General features: G+C 46.6%; 1 protein-coding gene across 1 annotated transcript in view; it reads left to right on the forward strand.

Moving 5' to 3' along the window:
- The window catches only part of EHMT1 (euchromatic histone lysine methyltransferase 1), a 62,347-nt gene that overhangs the window by 16,892 nt on the left and 31,735 nt on the right, over positions 1-13,720 (forward strand). The window contains exons 3-8 of the mRNA XM_075716207.1: positions 5,452-5,629; positions 7,048-7,184; positions 8,026-8,214; positions 8,908-8,988; positions 11,064-11,184; positions 12,928-13,059. Of these exons, the coding sequence (XP_075572322.1) occupies positions 5,452-5,629; positions 7,048-7,184; positions 8,026-8,214; positions 8,908-8,988; positions 11,064-11,184; positions 12,928-13,059 (838 nt within the window). The remainder of the gene's footprint in view (positions 1-5,451; positions 5,630-7,047; positions 7,185-8,025; positions 8,215-8,907; positions 8,989-11,063; positions 11,185-12,927; positions 13,060-13,720) is intronic.

Here is a 13,720-nt window from a genome sequence, read left to right on the forward strand (position 1 = left end):
AGCCTTGCAGCATGTCTGATCTAGATGAAGACCAAAGCCCTGCAGGTTTCTTTTTGTTGCTCCAAGGTAAGGCTTAGGCAGGGGTCAGGATCTCCCAGCAGTTGTGGTGAAATTCAGTAGTGAAAACTATAATTCTGCAGCAGCAGTGGAAAGGGAGAGTAGCACCACTACAGCTCCTGCAGGCACTGTCATCTGCTTGTGATAAATTTTTTATAGCAGACTGGTATTTCTTGCTTAAATATCATTCACCAGTTGTTAGAGGCAGATACCCCTGGGAGCTGCTGCTTTGTGCTGTTCAAAGGCAGTGCCTTGGTACAAATCTCGTTACCCCTCCACATCCGACTGGTGGATGGAGAGAAAAGGGTTGCTCTGTGACAGCTGCCGTGTTGCCCGGTGGCAGTGGCGGTTAGTTTAGTTCTTCTGGCTAGTTGGCTTTGGTTTCAAGCTTGTACTGTGCCGGAGATGAAAGTCCTTAAAAGAAGAGAAATAAAACAGCTTGTGTGTCTAAGCTGGAGATGGCTTCAGGTGTCGAGAGCAAATAGCAGTCCTTCTGCGGCGCTCTTCAAAGCTGCCCTGCTCCGAAGCAGGACCTGCAGGACCTTTGCCAGTGTCCTTACACCAACACGTGGATGGAGTTCTGGTCTGTTTTCTCTTCAGTCATTGCTAGCTGGCTTGCTTTGGTAACGGAAAGACCTCTTAATTGCTGGGCTGTGGGAAGAATGCCGTATGCGGTCTGTTGAACCAACGCGGGGTTTAATTAGTAAGTTTTGTTTGTTCTGCATATTTGCTTTTGGAATGAAAAAAAAAAGGAGGATATTCTGTCTTTTGCCATTTTTAGTAACTTCGCCCTGCTGCTGTAGGGGACTTCTGTGCCAATAATAGAAACATGGTCGATCCCATTAAAATGTAGAAAACGCTTCAGTTTAATTTTTATAAACACATAAAATATTGTGTTCTAGTCCCAACCTAAGCAGTTTTCTTGGCTATTTTTCTTACAACGGTGTCGGACATAGTTGTGGTCCCATTTTTGCTGTTTCCAGACACAAGCATCTCTGGAAATGTTGGCGTGAGCCTTGGAATAGCTGTCTTCAGCTTCTTGACTGTTCCTTGCTATGCCCAACATGAAATAGTGACTTTGCAGCCTTTTGCATAGGATGAGCTGATACCACATGAGAAGCTGTGAGAAATGAAGACATTAGCAACGCAGTTTCTTTCTCTGTCATTTTTGGTCCTTTCTCAGCCTCCAGTGGTCCACACGTGGTGGTTAAGACAACATGCAAACACAGGGAGCTCAAACTGCATCCTGGAGTTGCCTTTGCATGGGAACCTCACTGAACTTCTCTAAATCTGTAGATGAAAACAGAACTGTGCTTGACTGTTAAAAATCTAAGTATAATTGGAGAAAAAAGAAAAAGACCATGACTGTTTTGGACAGGGATAGCATACAGCAATGGAGTTTATTTAGGGTCAGGGATAGTACTTCTCAGCTCTAATTTTGCTATTTGCAGTGGAGCCCATGTAGGTGTTGGATTGAAAGCACCTCTGCTCTCTTGAACGTTTGTTGGTTTAAGTGAAGGGGGATGATCTTCATCCAATTTCTGAGCGGAGGAGTCTGCTTAGTTAAAAATGCGGGCAACTCAAAGTGTGCATACCCTCGTTAGTATTTTTAGCAGATCAGTCCATGCGCAACAGATGACTGAAGCCATGCATCGCTTTCCTGGTGTGGTTACTTCTGCTCCAGCATTGCCAGTCTGGCATTTTCCACCTGTAGCGGAGGACTCTGGTTCTTCAGGAAGCGAAGCAGGAATGTGTTAGGATTTGTCACAGCAAAGTGGATGGGTAGATGTTGACTCGTGATCAGCTCCATCGGGGTCTTTGAAGCACCTGCTATTTGCAACGCCCTTTGTTTGTGCTTTGCCAGCACGAGTGTCCTCTGCTGGGGGAAGGTAAGAGAGGCCATAAGCCAAGAAGCAGGAGTTTGCTTGGGTGGTTACTGGGCTGCAAGCAGTTTTATAGATACCTGTTTGATGCTGTGCCTTGTGCTAGGAATGGGGAGGGTAGGAGGAACCCATCCATCATGAAAATGGAAGAAAGTGGCACATGACAGGAGCCTTAATTGCAATGAGCTGTGCCAGTGACCACATAGCCCATGGGGGTGGCAGAACTGGAGGTAGCTGCTCTGCCTGTGCTGCCTGTTCTGCAGGAGAAACCTTAATCTGAGGTTTTCTTTGGAACAGCCTTTTCCCTAGCAGGAAACTTGCTGGGGCTAAATGCCTGTGCAGCGTTCTCTGATGGTGCTGGGGGTTTGCAGATGCATTTGTGAGCTTTGTGCTTAAATGGATCACTGTAATTTTTTGTTGCCATTTTGCTTTGATAGGAGTCTGTTGTGTCCCAAATAGCCTAGCACCCACTCGCCCCACTCCCAAATGCACAGTCTGTCTTATGCCTTTGCCTCTTTTATTTGAACCCATCCACTCTCCTCTGCGGAGAGGAGTCAGGTGCTGGTTGTAACCTGGGCAGCGAAGGATGCGGAATATCTTTGCGAGGAAGGGCCCAGGTATGCTTGAACCAGCTCTTAGCCAGCATGATGGGGTTTTAAGGAAGAATAAATTTCACCACAGACCAGTGTGCTAGATTAGCAAAGCCTCTTTTCTGGGAGTTTAAATTTGGAGCAGGTAGAGCAGAGCATAAAAGCTCAGTGTAGGAGATGACGATGGGCTGTACCTACAGGCTCAAGTTAAGGAACTGGCAGAATTCAGCGACATTAGAAATGGGAAAAGAATAAAGTTTCATCCACTAAATACTCTACTTGCTGGAAGGCTAAAATTTAGTAAGAACAGCAAAGATGTAACTGTTTAGCTAAGAACAGAGAAAGATGGTGAGAAAACTGTGTGTGGACTGAGCTTATGAGTGCTTTCAGGTCTTTACTGATCCTTTTTATTACAATCCTTACATTAGGATTATTTATGTACATGTATGGTATATATATGTATGTTTTACTGCTGGCCTACTCAGCTTCCCGTGCCATCAGGCTTCCTGAGAGATCTGGTCACCTCTTGGCAGGAATTCTTGTTCTTTAGCATTGCTGCATATGCCTCCAAGTAATAATCTAGATCTCAGAAGGCTTAATTTGATTTTAAAAACTGTTTTACCGGAATTGCCATGAAAAAGTCATATTTAACAGTTGTCATGCAGTCCTATTGAAGATTTTTAATTTATTTCCATGTTGTAATTATAGGGGGAGAGAAAAACCTCAAGCTAATGACATACTACTTTTTCACTTAAAATTTGATTATGTTCTTCCAAACAGTCTGGCATGGTCTGAATGTGAATTCTTGATGTTTGGGAGTAACAGCACATTTTATCAGAGACTAGTTGGAAGAACCTGCACTTAAAGGCCAAAAAATGCAGCCCTTATGTACACTTGTTGCAGGCAGCTCTGTGTCAGATCTGCCTCTCCCAAGCTCATTTCTCTTAATTTTCGGTTAAAAATGGAAAGCAGTGGGTGTTCCAGGGGACTTGGGAATTCTCAGAACAATCCTGTAGCCAAGAGTTACTGTTAACCTTTGGATTTATAAACTAGGGACTTCTAAGAGGTATAAATAGTGTTGTTGAGACTATTACTGGCATACTGTGCCCAGCACTCCTGACATACATTTTTTAAGGGGTAGGACAACTGGGAGCAGTCTCGGGAGTGATCCAGTGTCCAGTTAATCATCCTATGGACACTTAATTTGCCCACTCTGTTAAACTTATTGAAGAGAAAGTTTAAAAAAAAATGTTGATCATAGTCCGTAAGTATCTACTTGGAGTGAGAATTTCTGATGATACAGGGCTTTTTAATTTAGTTGAAAAAGCATAATGAATTTAATTATTTGACAGTGAGAGCAATTAAGCATTGGAACAACATATCAAAGGATATGGTAGATTTGTCATCTTTGAAATCGTTAATCCAAGACTAGATGCCTTTTAAGCAAAGATGTGGCAATTCAGCCATAAGTTATGGGCTTGATGCAGGAATCATTGGCAATTTGATGGCCTCTTTATGCAGGTCATCTTTGATTATCATTATAGCTTTTCTGTCTGCAACCAAGTCCTTGCTTTCTGCCAGCAATGCGCACATGGCAGAGCCGTAATTAGGAGAATCAGTTGCTTCCCCATTTGTTCACAAGGTCACATTACTTGAAAATAGTGTCTAAAAGTGCCTATCTGAACCTGGAGTTTAAAGAGTGTTTGTACTGCTCTCTGCTTTTTTTCCCCTTCCTTTCTTTTTCCTGGATTCCTCTTTCTTTTTTGGTATTTCAGCTGTTGCTTCAGAAGTCCCATAAGAAGTATTTTCCTGTAAGTGGAGCAGCACTAAAACATTGCCACTGCAGAACTTATAATCTGCTAACTGTGCTCTTGGTTTTCTGGAGCATCACTGCCAAACCTGCCTCCTATTTGACAGTTGAGTGGACAGATGTATGGAGAGGTGTGGATGCAGCTAGGTCATCTGTTAAATACATGAGGGCAAATGCAGTGTAAGATGTTAAATTAGAGTGGCAGCATTTACCCCACTGTGCTATTACAGTGGTTGCTGCAGAAGGTGCAGTGCTGTGGGACATGGGGCTGTAGGAACCCTGCTTTCATGCCCGAAGGTGCTTAATGAAACTTTGCATTGAGTACAGTCTCAAATCGGAGCGGGTGCAAGCTGCCTTGAGGCCTGGGAGCCTGGTTCCAGTGACAGGGAGTGCAGGAGCAACTACAAAATTCTCTTGAGCCTGATCAGATTTTCGGTACGAGCTTGTAGCCTGCCCTGTGTTTGGTATTGCAACAGCTAGGTCGGCAGTACCTGTGCTAGCTGGTTTAAGGTAAGCTCAGGCAGGTGTTTGCTGCAGCAGTGGCAGCACTGTAGATGAACCTATAATGTCAGGCAAATACCTTCTTTGCTCATGTTTCGTTGTGTGCTAGGCTAGAGGTGGGAGACCACAGCCTTTGCAAAAGCCTTGATTGTGCCAAATGCTGTCCAAAAGGAAGGATTCCTTCCTGTTGCTGACAGCTCTTCCGAAACGTCTCTGCAAGACTCTGTTCTTGTGCATGCTTGATGTGACAGCCGCACTTGGGGCTTGTTTCAGGAAATAGGTGCATTTGTTGCATTCATCCGTCTTCTCCGGAGCCAACCAAATGCCTCTGTAAATAGTGTCTGATCCTTTTCATTATCTGCAGTTGCTCTGGATCTGCCACTCTGCCTCTGCAAGGTTAGCCATTCACCTTCAAAGGCAGCAGCCTTCAACAAGTGAAGGAGCAGCAGGCTGGGAGTGTCTTTAGGCAAAGTAACATGTGCTAGAGGAGGGGCTGTGTGCTTTCGCTTTGAATGTGTGGTTCTATCTCCAAATGAAAGTGATTATGTTTGAGAGAAAGGAATTTATTTATTAATGCAGAGGCTCAATTTAACTGCATTTTGTTTTCCAGCATGCAAGTAAAGACCCCAAAGATGGGAGAGACAGCAGAGATCAAAAAGAATCCAAGGAGGAAGGCAACAAAAACGTCCTGGAGTTTGGGAAGCCGTTGCCGTTACCCTCTCTCCCGGGCCTTCACCAGTCACTACCTCAGAACCAGAGCTATGTGGCCACCACGAAGTCGCAGACAGGTAAAAAGGACAGACTTAAAATTTCTAACAGCACCCACCTCTCAGATGTGTGTGTATGTGGTTGAGTGGAAGATGAGGCAGGTTAACAAGGGCTTGAAACCTCTGTTAGTACCTTTTTCCCACTGAATCTCCTTCAGGGTTTACTTTCCTGCCGGTATCAGTAGGGCTGCTGCCATAGACCTTGTTTGACAGATGCCGTTTCATCTAGCCACTTCTCTGCAAATGGCTGTTGCACAGCAAGAGTGATGCTTGTGTCCTCTGGACTCCTTCTGGTCACCTCTGGATGTTGTATAGGGTACATTCTTGCAGTCCCCTGTTAAAGTAGCCTCCCAAGTGCAGTCCACCAGTTTCCTGCTCCGCAGGGAGCACCTGCCATGCAGTCCTTCCTGTGCTGCCTTGTTTCATGGGGTGCAGGTCCCTCCCAAGTGGTGTGGGAGGTAGGCATGCTCCGTCAGGCACCACCACACTGAGGATCACTCTTCTGCTAAAAGTTTTTGTTAGAGGAGACACTTTCATCCCATCTCCTTGTGATATTCTGAAGATGTTTCAATGTTTCTATCAGTTCTGAAGGACTTTGTATATCACCGCAACAACTGCTTACCATGAACTACAGCCTTATAAATAAAATTATTTGGGTTAACAGAATTTTTTTTGAGAAGTCTCTTCATAGATTTTTGGTGAAGTTTCATCATAGTGAGAGATGAAGAAATGCTTTGAAGAAACAGGCTGTACAGCTGCAAATGGTAATACTGGTGCTGAAGCTGGCTGTTCCCTGCTGTACGCTATTCTTAAAAGAGCCTGCACTAAGCTTCCCTCTGATGTGCATTCACCAAAGACAGCATCAGGCAGTGAGGTGTGATGACTGATTTGATTAGAAGGCCAGGGGGGAGACTTAACAAATTAAGACCCGATCAGAGTAGTGAAAGGAGTCAAACAAACTTCCATAGTAGGTGTGAAATGAGGTTAGATGGTAAATGGCTCTGTATTTAAGGTACCTTTTCCCTGTGTGTTCTTCAGTTATTGTACAATCACTTTCAGTGTAAGTTGGTATTATTAACCTTGCAGTATCTATTTGAGCAAGTTGGATTCTATTCAGCCTCCTACGGCATCAGCAATACTACCAAACGCAAGCTAATTTAAGGATTTGATGTTGTGTATGGTGATGTAGGGGCCAGAAGGAGCATGGAGAGGATACTCAGAATTTGGGTGGGTTTGCAGCACTGGCAGAAAGCTCTTTGTGTGTTTGCACGTATGTGTGTGTCATCTTTTGGTTGACTTGTAAATAAATTACTTTGAGTGGGAAGCCTTTATCTCAGATAATGGCCTCAAATGTGGTTTCCCTCAGTACAGCCTATACTCTCTATCCCTTCTTTTTATTCCTGAGCAAACTTTGAGTTTCTTTTGCTTCTCTTTTCCAGCTGCTGCAGTATCTCGGAAGAAAAAACGGAGAATGGGAACCTATAGCCTGGTTCCCAAGAAAAAGACCAAAGTGTTAAAACAGAGAACAATGATTGAGATGTTTAAGAGCATAACTCATTCCTCTGCGGGTGCCAAGGTGAGGGGAGCACTGAGCCCACTGGACATGTTTGTTGTCACCATAAATGTCCCTTGTCCTGGCACACCAACCCCATGTATAGGTGCAGGAACATGCTGGCTTGTTAGCATCAGCATCTTCCATTCTGAGTCTACATCTTCTCTCTGGTGACAGCATCCTGCCTGTAGCAACCTTGCTGCTTTGAAAATGGCTCTTCAAGGGTGGCTGTTCAGATACCAACTCTTAAACAAACGTTTTCCAGTGAATGTTCTCCTTCTGTCCCATGAGTGCTGTGGAACTGGAGAGATTTCAAGCATACCCCATGTGGTAACCTTTTTGTTTCAGAGACCTAAGGTAACTGTCTAGTATTGCTGCTTGAGGATGTACGGCAAAATTACTAGTTACTTAAAAAAGCTTTAGACAGGGACTCACTCCTGATCAAATTCTGCTTTTGCTGCAACCCACACCCTGAAGTTTTGGTCTTTGAATTCAAGGAAAACACTGCTAGGCTTTCATGGAGTGGAACAAAAACCCCTCTCTCCAATATAACTTCCCTTTCCATTCCTTAGAAACCTTCTTGCACCCTTGGTATACCACAGTGGAGCTGCCCTTCCATGTTTGAATTAGACTGCAGGGGTCTGTCTGGAATGACTCCTTGTTGAGGAGGTTGACAGGGTTAGGTGACATGTGGCCGGTTCTCAGGCTGGCTTTGCTGGCAGCATTGAAGAGCTCTGGAGGAACATACAGCCAGCCCCTGGAAGCTTTAAGGCCCCTAGCACAGAGGCGGTCTGGGATAGATTCAGCTGCTCTGTCCTGTGAATTGATGTTGTCTTTGTGGCTCTTGTGCTTGGATGACTTTCAGAGTGAAAAGGACCTGGGTGATGCCAGCCCTCACGTGAATGGGGAAAGCATAGATGTAGACTCGGAAGAGGAAGACTCTGATGAGTTGGAGGAGGAGGATGATCATGGAGCAGAACAGGCAGCTGTGTTTCCTGCAGATGATAACAGGACCTCTAAAGACAGTGCATCTGATGCAGACAACGCCAGAAAGGTATTCACATGCCCTGTGCAGGACTTGAGGGAGTGGGATAGGACACTGCTTGCATGCATGGGGTAGGAGTGGCACAAGTTGAGGCAATTTCTAGGTTTTCTTAGCCTGCATGATGGCAGAAAGCTCGGCAGTGGAAGTGAGGCTTTTTGATGACCATTTCCTGCTCCCCATTGCACCTGTGAGAGTCTCTCCACCTACCCCCAAGCTTCAGCCTTGCTACATAAGTCTGTCCAGTATACATGCAGAACACCCATCACATTTAGTTATGGGATTCACGGAACCAGTAAGAGACGTTTTCCTAATCTTGCTTGTAACAGACTGGTAAAGCACTAAAATTGGTTTAGTTCATTTTTTTGCCAAATCATGTTACATAGTATAGACATGAGGCTGTTTCTGGATAATTACAGAAGTTAAGATTTGGTTGGAAAACTTCCTTCTGGGGTCAATTTTTTTTTTTCCCCTGTACCATCCTCATGGATGTATCATGACGTGCATTAACAGCCTTGGAGTTCTTGTCATGGGAGAGGAAATTCTGTTAGTGCACATGCAGGCTGGTTCTGGGTGCTCGGAGCAGCAGGATGGTGGGGGATGCTCTGCTGGGTGGGGGGCACAGCAGGATGATGGGGGAATGCCCTACTCTGAGAGACCTGACCTGACTGACTCTTTCTGTTCTTGGGCAAATGGTGGCTGCAGATTGATGATGGCGAATCTGAGGAGGAACAGGAGTCTGGAGAGTCTGGAGAGGAGGAGGAAGATGGAGATGAGTCTGACTTGGTAAGCGTGGCTGCTAAATGTGTCTTTCAACCTTTGTCCTGTTGATAATAATTTCCCCTTTGCACTGCTGCCAGAGAGAGAGAGAGGTGATGTAGTTTCATGTCTCTTGACAAAACTCACTCTCTGAAACCACCCACACACAGAGTATTGTTTTCCATAAGGTGCTTAACCCTGATCTGTGATACAATTAATTGCTTTCTGATGCTAACTAATGGTCTTTCGTTTGCTGTTTTCAACAAGGTGTTGGCAGCTTTTAATCATTTGAATGTTAGTAGAAATTTTTAAGGGTGCTTAAATTCTTCAGGTGCAGACTTGGCAGGTGGTAGGAGCCAGCAATATTTTCTTAACAACCTGAAGCTCAGCATGGCCTTTTTGGAGCCCAGGTGGAGTTGTTCACAAATCCATTGGCCCAGCCCACAGCCTAAATTCACATTGATTTGACATGCCACCTCATGGTACCAGATGAGCCCTCAGCTCTTATCAGGGAGACGTACAAAAAGCATGCACACAGACAGACAGACACACTCTCCCTAGGAGGTTCTGTTTAGTGCTAGAGCCAGACTTTCACCAGCTGTTGGTGATTTTTAGATGGCTGGTGAAGAGAACCTGATTTTTATTTAAATTGTTTTTCATTGATTATCTCTGTCTCCCACCCTCCACTTTAAAATTTTGCTCCCTTTCCACAGCACCTCAAGTTGAGGAGCCAGCATTTAAGGCACCCCAAGTCTTCAGTGACCTTGAGAAAATTCTTGGCTTCATTTTCTTGAGTTTTGAGCTGAAGGTAGAAATGACTATACCAACTGAATTGTTGAAGCTCTTCAGGGTCCTGCTCCTTATGCTCTGCCACTATAGGAGCCAGAGAGGACCAAGCAGCAGGGGCTGTGTAGCCTGCCCCTTTCTTTGGGTAGCTGAGGCCAGTCTGTAGCATTAGCTCAAACCAAGGGTTGAGCTTGCAGTCAAGTCCAAACTCCCAAGTCATATCTCCACATCCTAGACGGTGGTTTTTGCTCTGTTCATATCTGGTGAGTCAGTCAGTTCCCCAGACGGAGACTGGCTGAAACGCAAACCTCTCCCCCACAAGCAGTGTGATGCAATTGGTGCAAGCCACGTGGCGGGGCACAACCGAGCCCACGCTTGGGGACGGTTATCAGGGGCGGTGTAGACAAGGCATAGAGCTGCCCCGGAGAGCCAGCGCTCAGCACCACCTTTGCCCGGCTTCGTTCACTGTGATAACAGGGCATGGTGCAGCATCGGCTTCCTCTCAAGGTAGGCCATGAAGGTAGGGCCTGATCCAGCCACTGTTAGTGGTAGCAGGAGGTTTTTCATAAGCTTCAGTGGGAGATGGATAAGCATCAGGAGCTGGCGGTTTCAGTTTGAACGTGAATTTTATGGTTGGTGCCGTGAAGACTGCCTTACAGGGTTGGGGTACCTGATTCCCAGTTTTGATGTTGACTTTGAAAACCCACCCCAGAGAGCTGTATTTTTTAAACCAAAACCCAAACCCTGTTTAGATTCGTATGTGTCTGAATATTTGCTGCATGATTAGTCCATGCTGATGTGATGCCCCGTACCTTGCTCCGGGAAGGGGCTGGTCTGCTATTGTAGAGTTCAATTCCCCAGTGTCCATCTCAGCACTGTAAGGTGGCTCTTTAGGTGCAAGGCAGATTTTTGTTAGCATTTTCTAGCATAACTGTGGAGCAATGTGGATGTTTTAGTTCGTGAAAAATTCCAACTTTTTCTGGGGAGAAGCTAAAAGTCTGGTGTGCTTGCATACTTGCACTGCTGCGTGGAGGTGCTCAGCTACTACTGCGATGAGTGTGGTGTAAGAGCCTACATGGAAGAGAAAGTGAAGCATGCACTATTGAAATGACAGGAAATACACCCACACGTGTGCTTGTGTTTCCTTTTGGGTGCTGTAAAGACATCTTAGCACCACTTGATTTCAAACCCCCAGTCCTTAAGGCCTTTTCACATAACTCAGGCTGCAAGAAGGCTCTTTTTGCATGGGTGCAAAGGACTGCTGGGATGCTGATACCAACATGCCTTACATGCATGTGGCCTCTCTGGTTATTCAGAGCTCAGAGTCCAGCATCAAGAAGAAGCTGCTGAAGAGGAAAGGAAAGACGGACAGTCCATGGCTGAAACCCACCCGCAAGAGGAGACGGAGGAATAAAAAGAAACAAGCCAGTGTGCTAGGTAACTAACTGTGTTTTGTTCCTTAACTACACAGAAATTAGCCTTCCAGGTGGAGGGGTAAGGACCTAAGGCCCACAAGGCAGTGGCTGTCTGCAGAGCTTACTCTCCCTTTACAAGGATGGGCTGTATGATAAACCAGGGTGTGAACTTGCATCTCACCGGCAGCAACTGCTGGTGTGCACACTTCAACAGCAGAATAAATATGAAGTGGCTTTATACCTGGCATGCTGAAGGAATATTTTTTTGTTCATGAACTCCCTTTATTTTAGAGTATCCAAAAAAGACCTCGTGGACTCATGTTCATGTGGACTCATGTCCATGTGGACTCATTTCCCATGGGCTTGGGGAGTGTGGTTAGATGCAGAAGGGAAAGGAAGAACCACCCCAGAGTGGTGCTCAGTTGCTTTTGTATGGATGTTTGACCAGCTGAATGGAATGTGCAGGTTATCTTTGCTTATTCTGAAAGCACCACGATGTTTGTAATTAGCTACCTCTGGCCCATCTCATGCTGTGGATGTTGTTCAGGTGATCATTCTTGTCTGATGTAAGCTACCCAGCACTCAAAAGAAGCTTTCAGTGGCCTTTGTCCTCTGAAAGCTGTGGGATGGGGAGAGCCAGGAGTGCAGGTTGGATCTCATTCTTCTTCTTCAGGAAAGGTAACAAGATGGGTACAAAAACCAAGTGGATAGTCTCTGAAGTGATGCCGTGCCTTCAGCTTTGTTATTAAGGTTTTACACATCCAATGCCATCAGTGAGTTTATTCTTCCATGTTTGCTAATTCTTTGCAAACAGGCCACTTTATCAGCAGATTTGTGGCCGCTTCTGAGCTAAATGACCATGTTTTCGCCTCTGGTCTGTGCCTGGGGTTTGTCAGTCATCTGGCTTGCTCCTCTTCCTCCCAAGGCAGCCCCTTTCTCAAGAAGTGGGGGCTATTGATCCCTTTCAGAACAAATAGCTAATTCTTAATTTCAGATGCAGACTGGTTTTCCACCCTTTCAATAAAGGTGGCCGCCAGTCTTTCAGGCTAATGCAAGTCTCCTGGCCAAGCCCAAGTGGGAGAAGCAAACCAGGAGAGAAAGCGAAGCGAAGGGAGTGTAAAGAGATGACAGTTCCTACGAAGGCTCCGAGGGGTCCCCACGCAATCTCTTCCCAGCGAGGGATCCCTCATGCAATCTTTTCCCAGCAGCACTTTGTTCACTTAGAGCCAGAACTTGGCTTTTATGTTTTTCCCCTCCCATTAAGCTGAATGTCACCTGTCTTGTCCTCTTCATGACGTACATGATTAGCCAGTTCGCTCTGCCTGGCCGGAGTGTACCTGGAGCCCTTTGCAGCAGGTCGGAGGCAGGAGGATGCGCTGAGCCCTGGTTTCATCCTTTCCTTGTGCCATTTAAGCTTCTGCTGCCGATGCAGTACGGCAGCAGGCAGATGTGCCTTTCAGAGGCAGAACTTATTTGTCTCTTTTATTCTGTTTCTGTTGTTGTTGTTGTTGTTACCTACCTAAGTGGAAGTGGAAAAACTGTCTGATCAGACAGGGAAGGAGATAAGAGATCAGTTGTGCCATGTATGCCCAGATGTTGCATTTTCATAATTCTATGTGCATCTGTATTCATGGCCTCTCTGAGGAGCCTGCATACTGCCTGCTCGCTTAAATATGGCCTTTACACGTGCACGTGCTTACACGCTATTTATTTTATTATTATTTTTTTTTTTTAGCCACGTAAATACGCTTGTGTTTCCATCTAGGTGCCGAAGCCTATAAACCATCTTTGGGAGGCAGAGAGGGCCCCGGCCAGGAGAACAGCATGGAGTACATGGAGGTGTCCCTGGATTCCCTGGATCTCCGGGTGAAGGGAATCCTCTCCTCGCCGGCGGGAGGTGAGTGGCTGCTCCGGGCCGGGCGCCGCCGGGCCGGGGCTTTGTTCCGCCGGGCGCAGCCGGGGCGGCGTGCGGGGGCCCGGCTGCCCCCTGGCGGCTGCGGAGCCGGCCGGGCCGCAGAGCGCCCGCCCGCCGCCGGGACCCTCTGCGATGGGGACTGGGGACGGGGGTGGGATGGGGACGGGCAGCCCGGCTCGTGTGGGGCACGGTGGCTCGGGAAGACGCCCAGCAAGGGGTCCAAGGTACTGCCCCAGCCCGCCTGTCCCACTCGGCAGCTCCCCACCCTTCCCTGAAGGATGCTGATTTAGCATCTCCCCAGTGCCCCTCGGGATCCTCTTTGTTCAGCCCCGGGAAGAGGAGGGACTAGTGTTGGTTCCTGGGTGCTCACCCCGGCCGCTGTTCCCAGTGCTGAACTTGCCTTGGATCCAGTGCCTCCTGGCTGACCTGGATCCGTCCGTCTGTCCCCCGTTGCTCTTTCACTTTCAAAGGTTGTCTGGCTCTTTTGATAGAGGCACATCAAAGAGTGGGCGGGAGTGTTCACCACCAAAGGAGGGTCAGGATGGATGAGGGATGCTTTCACCACAGCCTCTGAATGTCAGAAAGATTACGAAAGTGACAGCTCGGAAGGCAAGGAATGAGCTTTGTGATTTGTGGTTCTCTT

The sequence above is a fragment of the Pelecanus crispus genome, chromosome 9, assembly GCF_030463565.1.
Source record: "Pelecanus crispus isolate bPelCri1 chromosome 9, bPelCri1.pri, whole genome shotgun sequence".
Classification (NCBI taxonomy): Eukaryota; Metazoa; Chordata; class Aves; order Pelecaniformes; family Pelecanidae; genus Pelecanus; species Pelecanus crispus.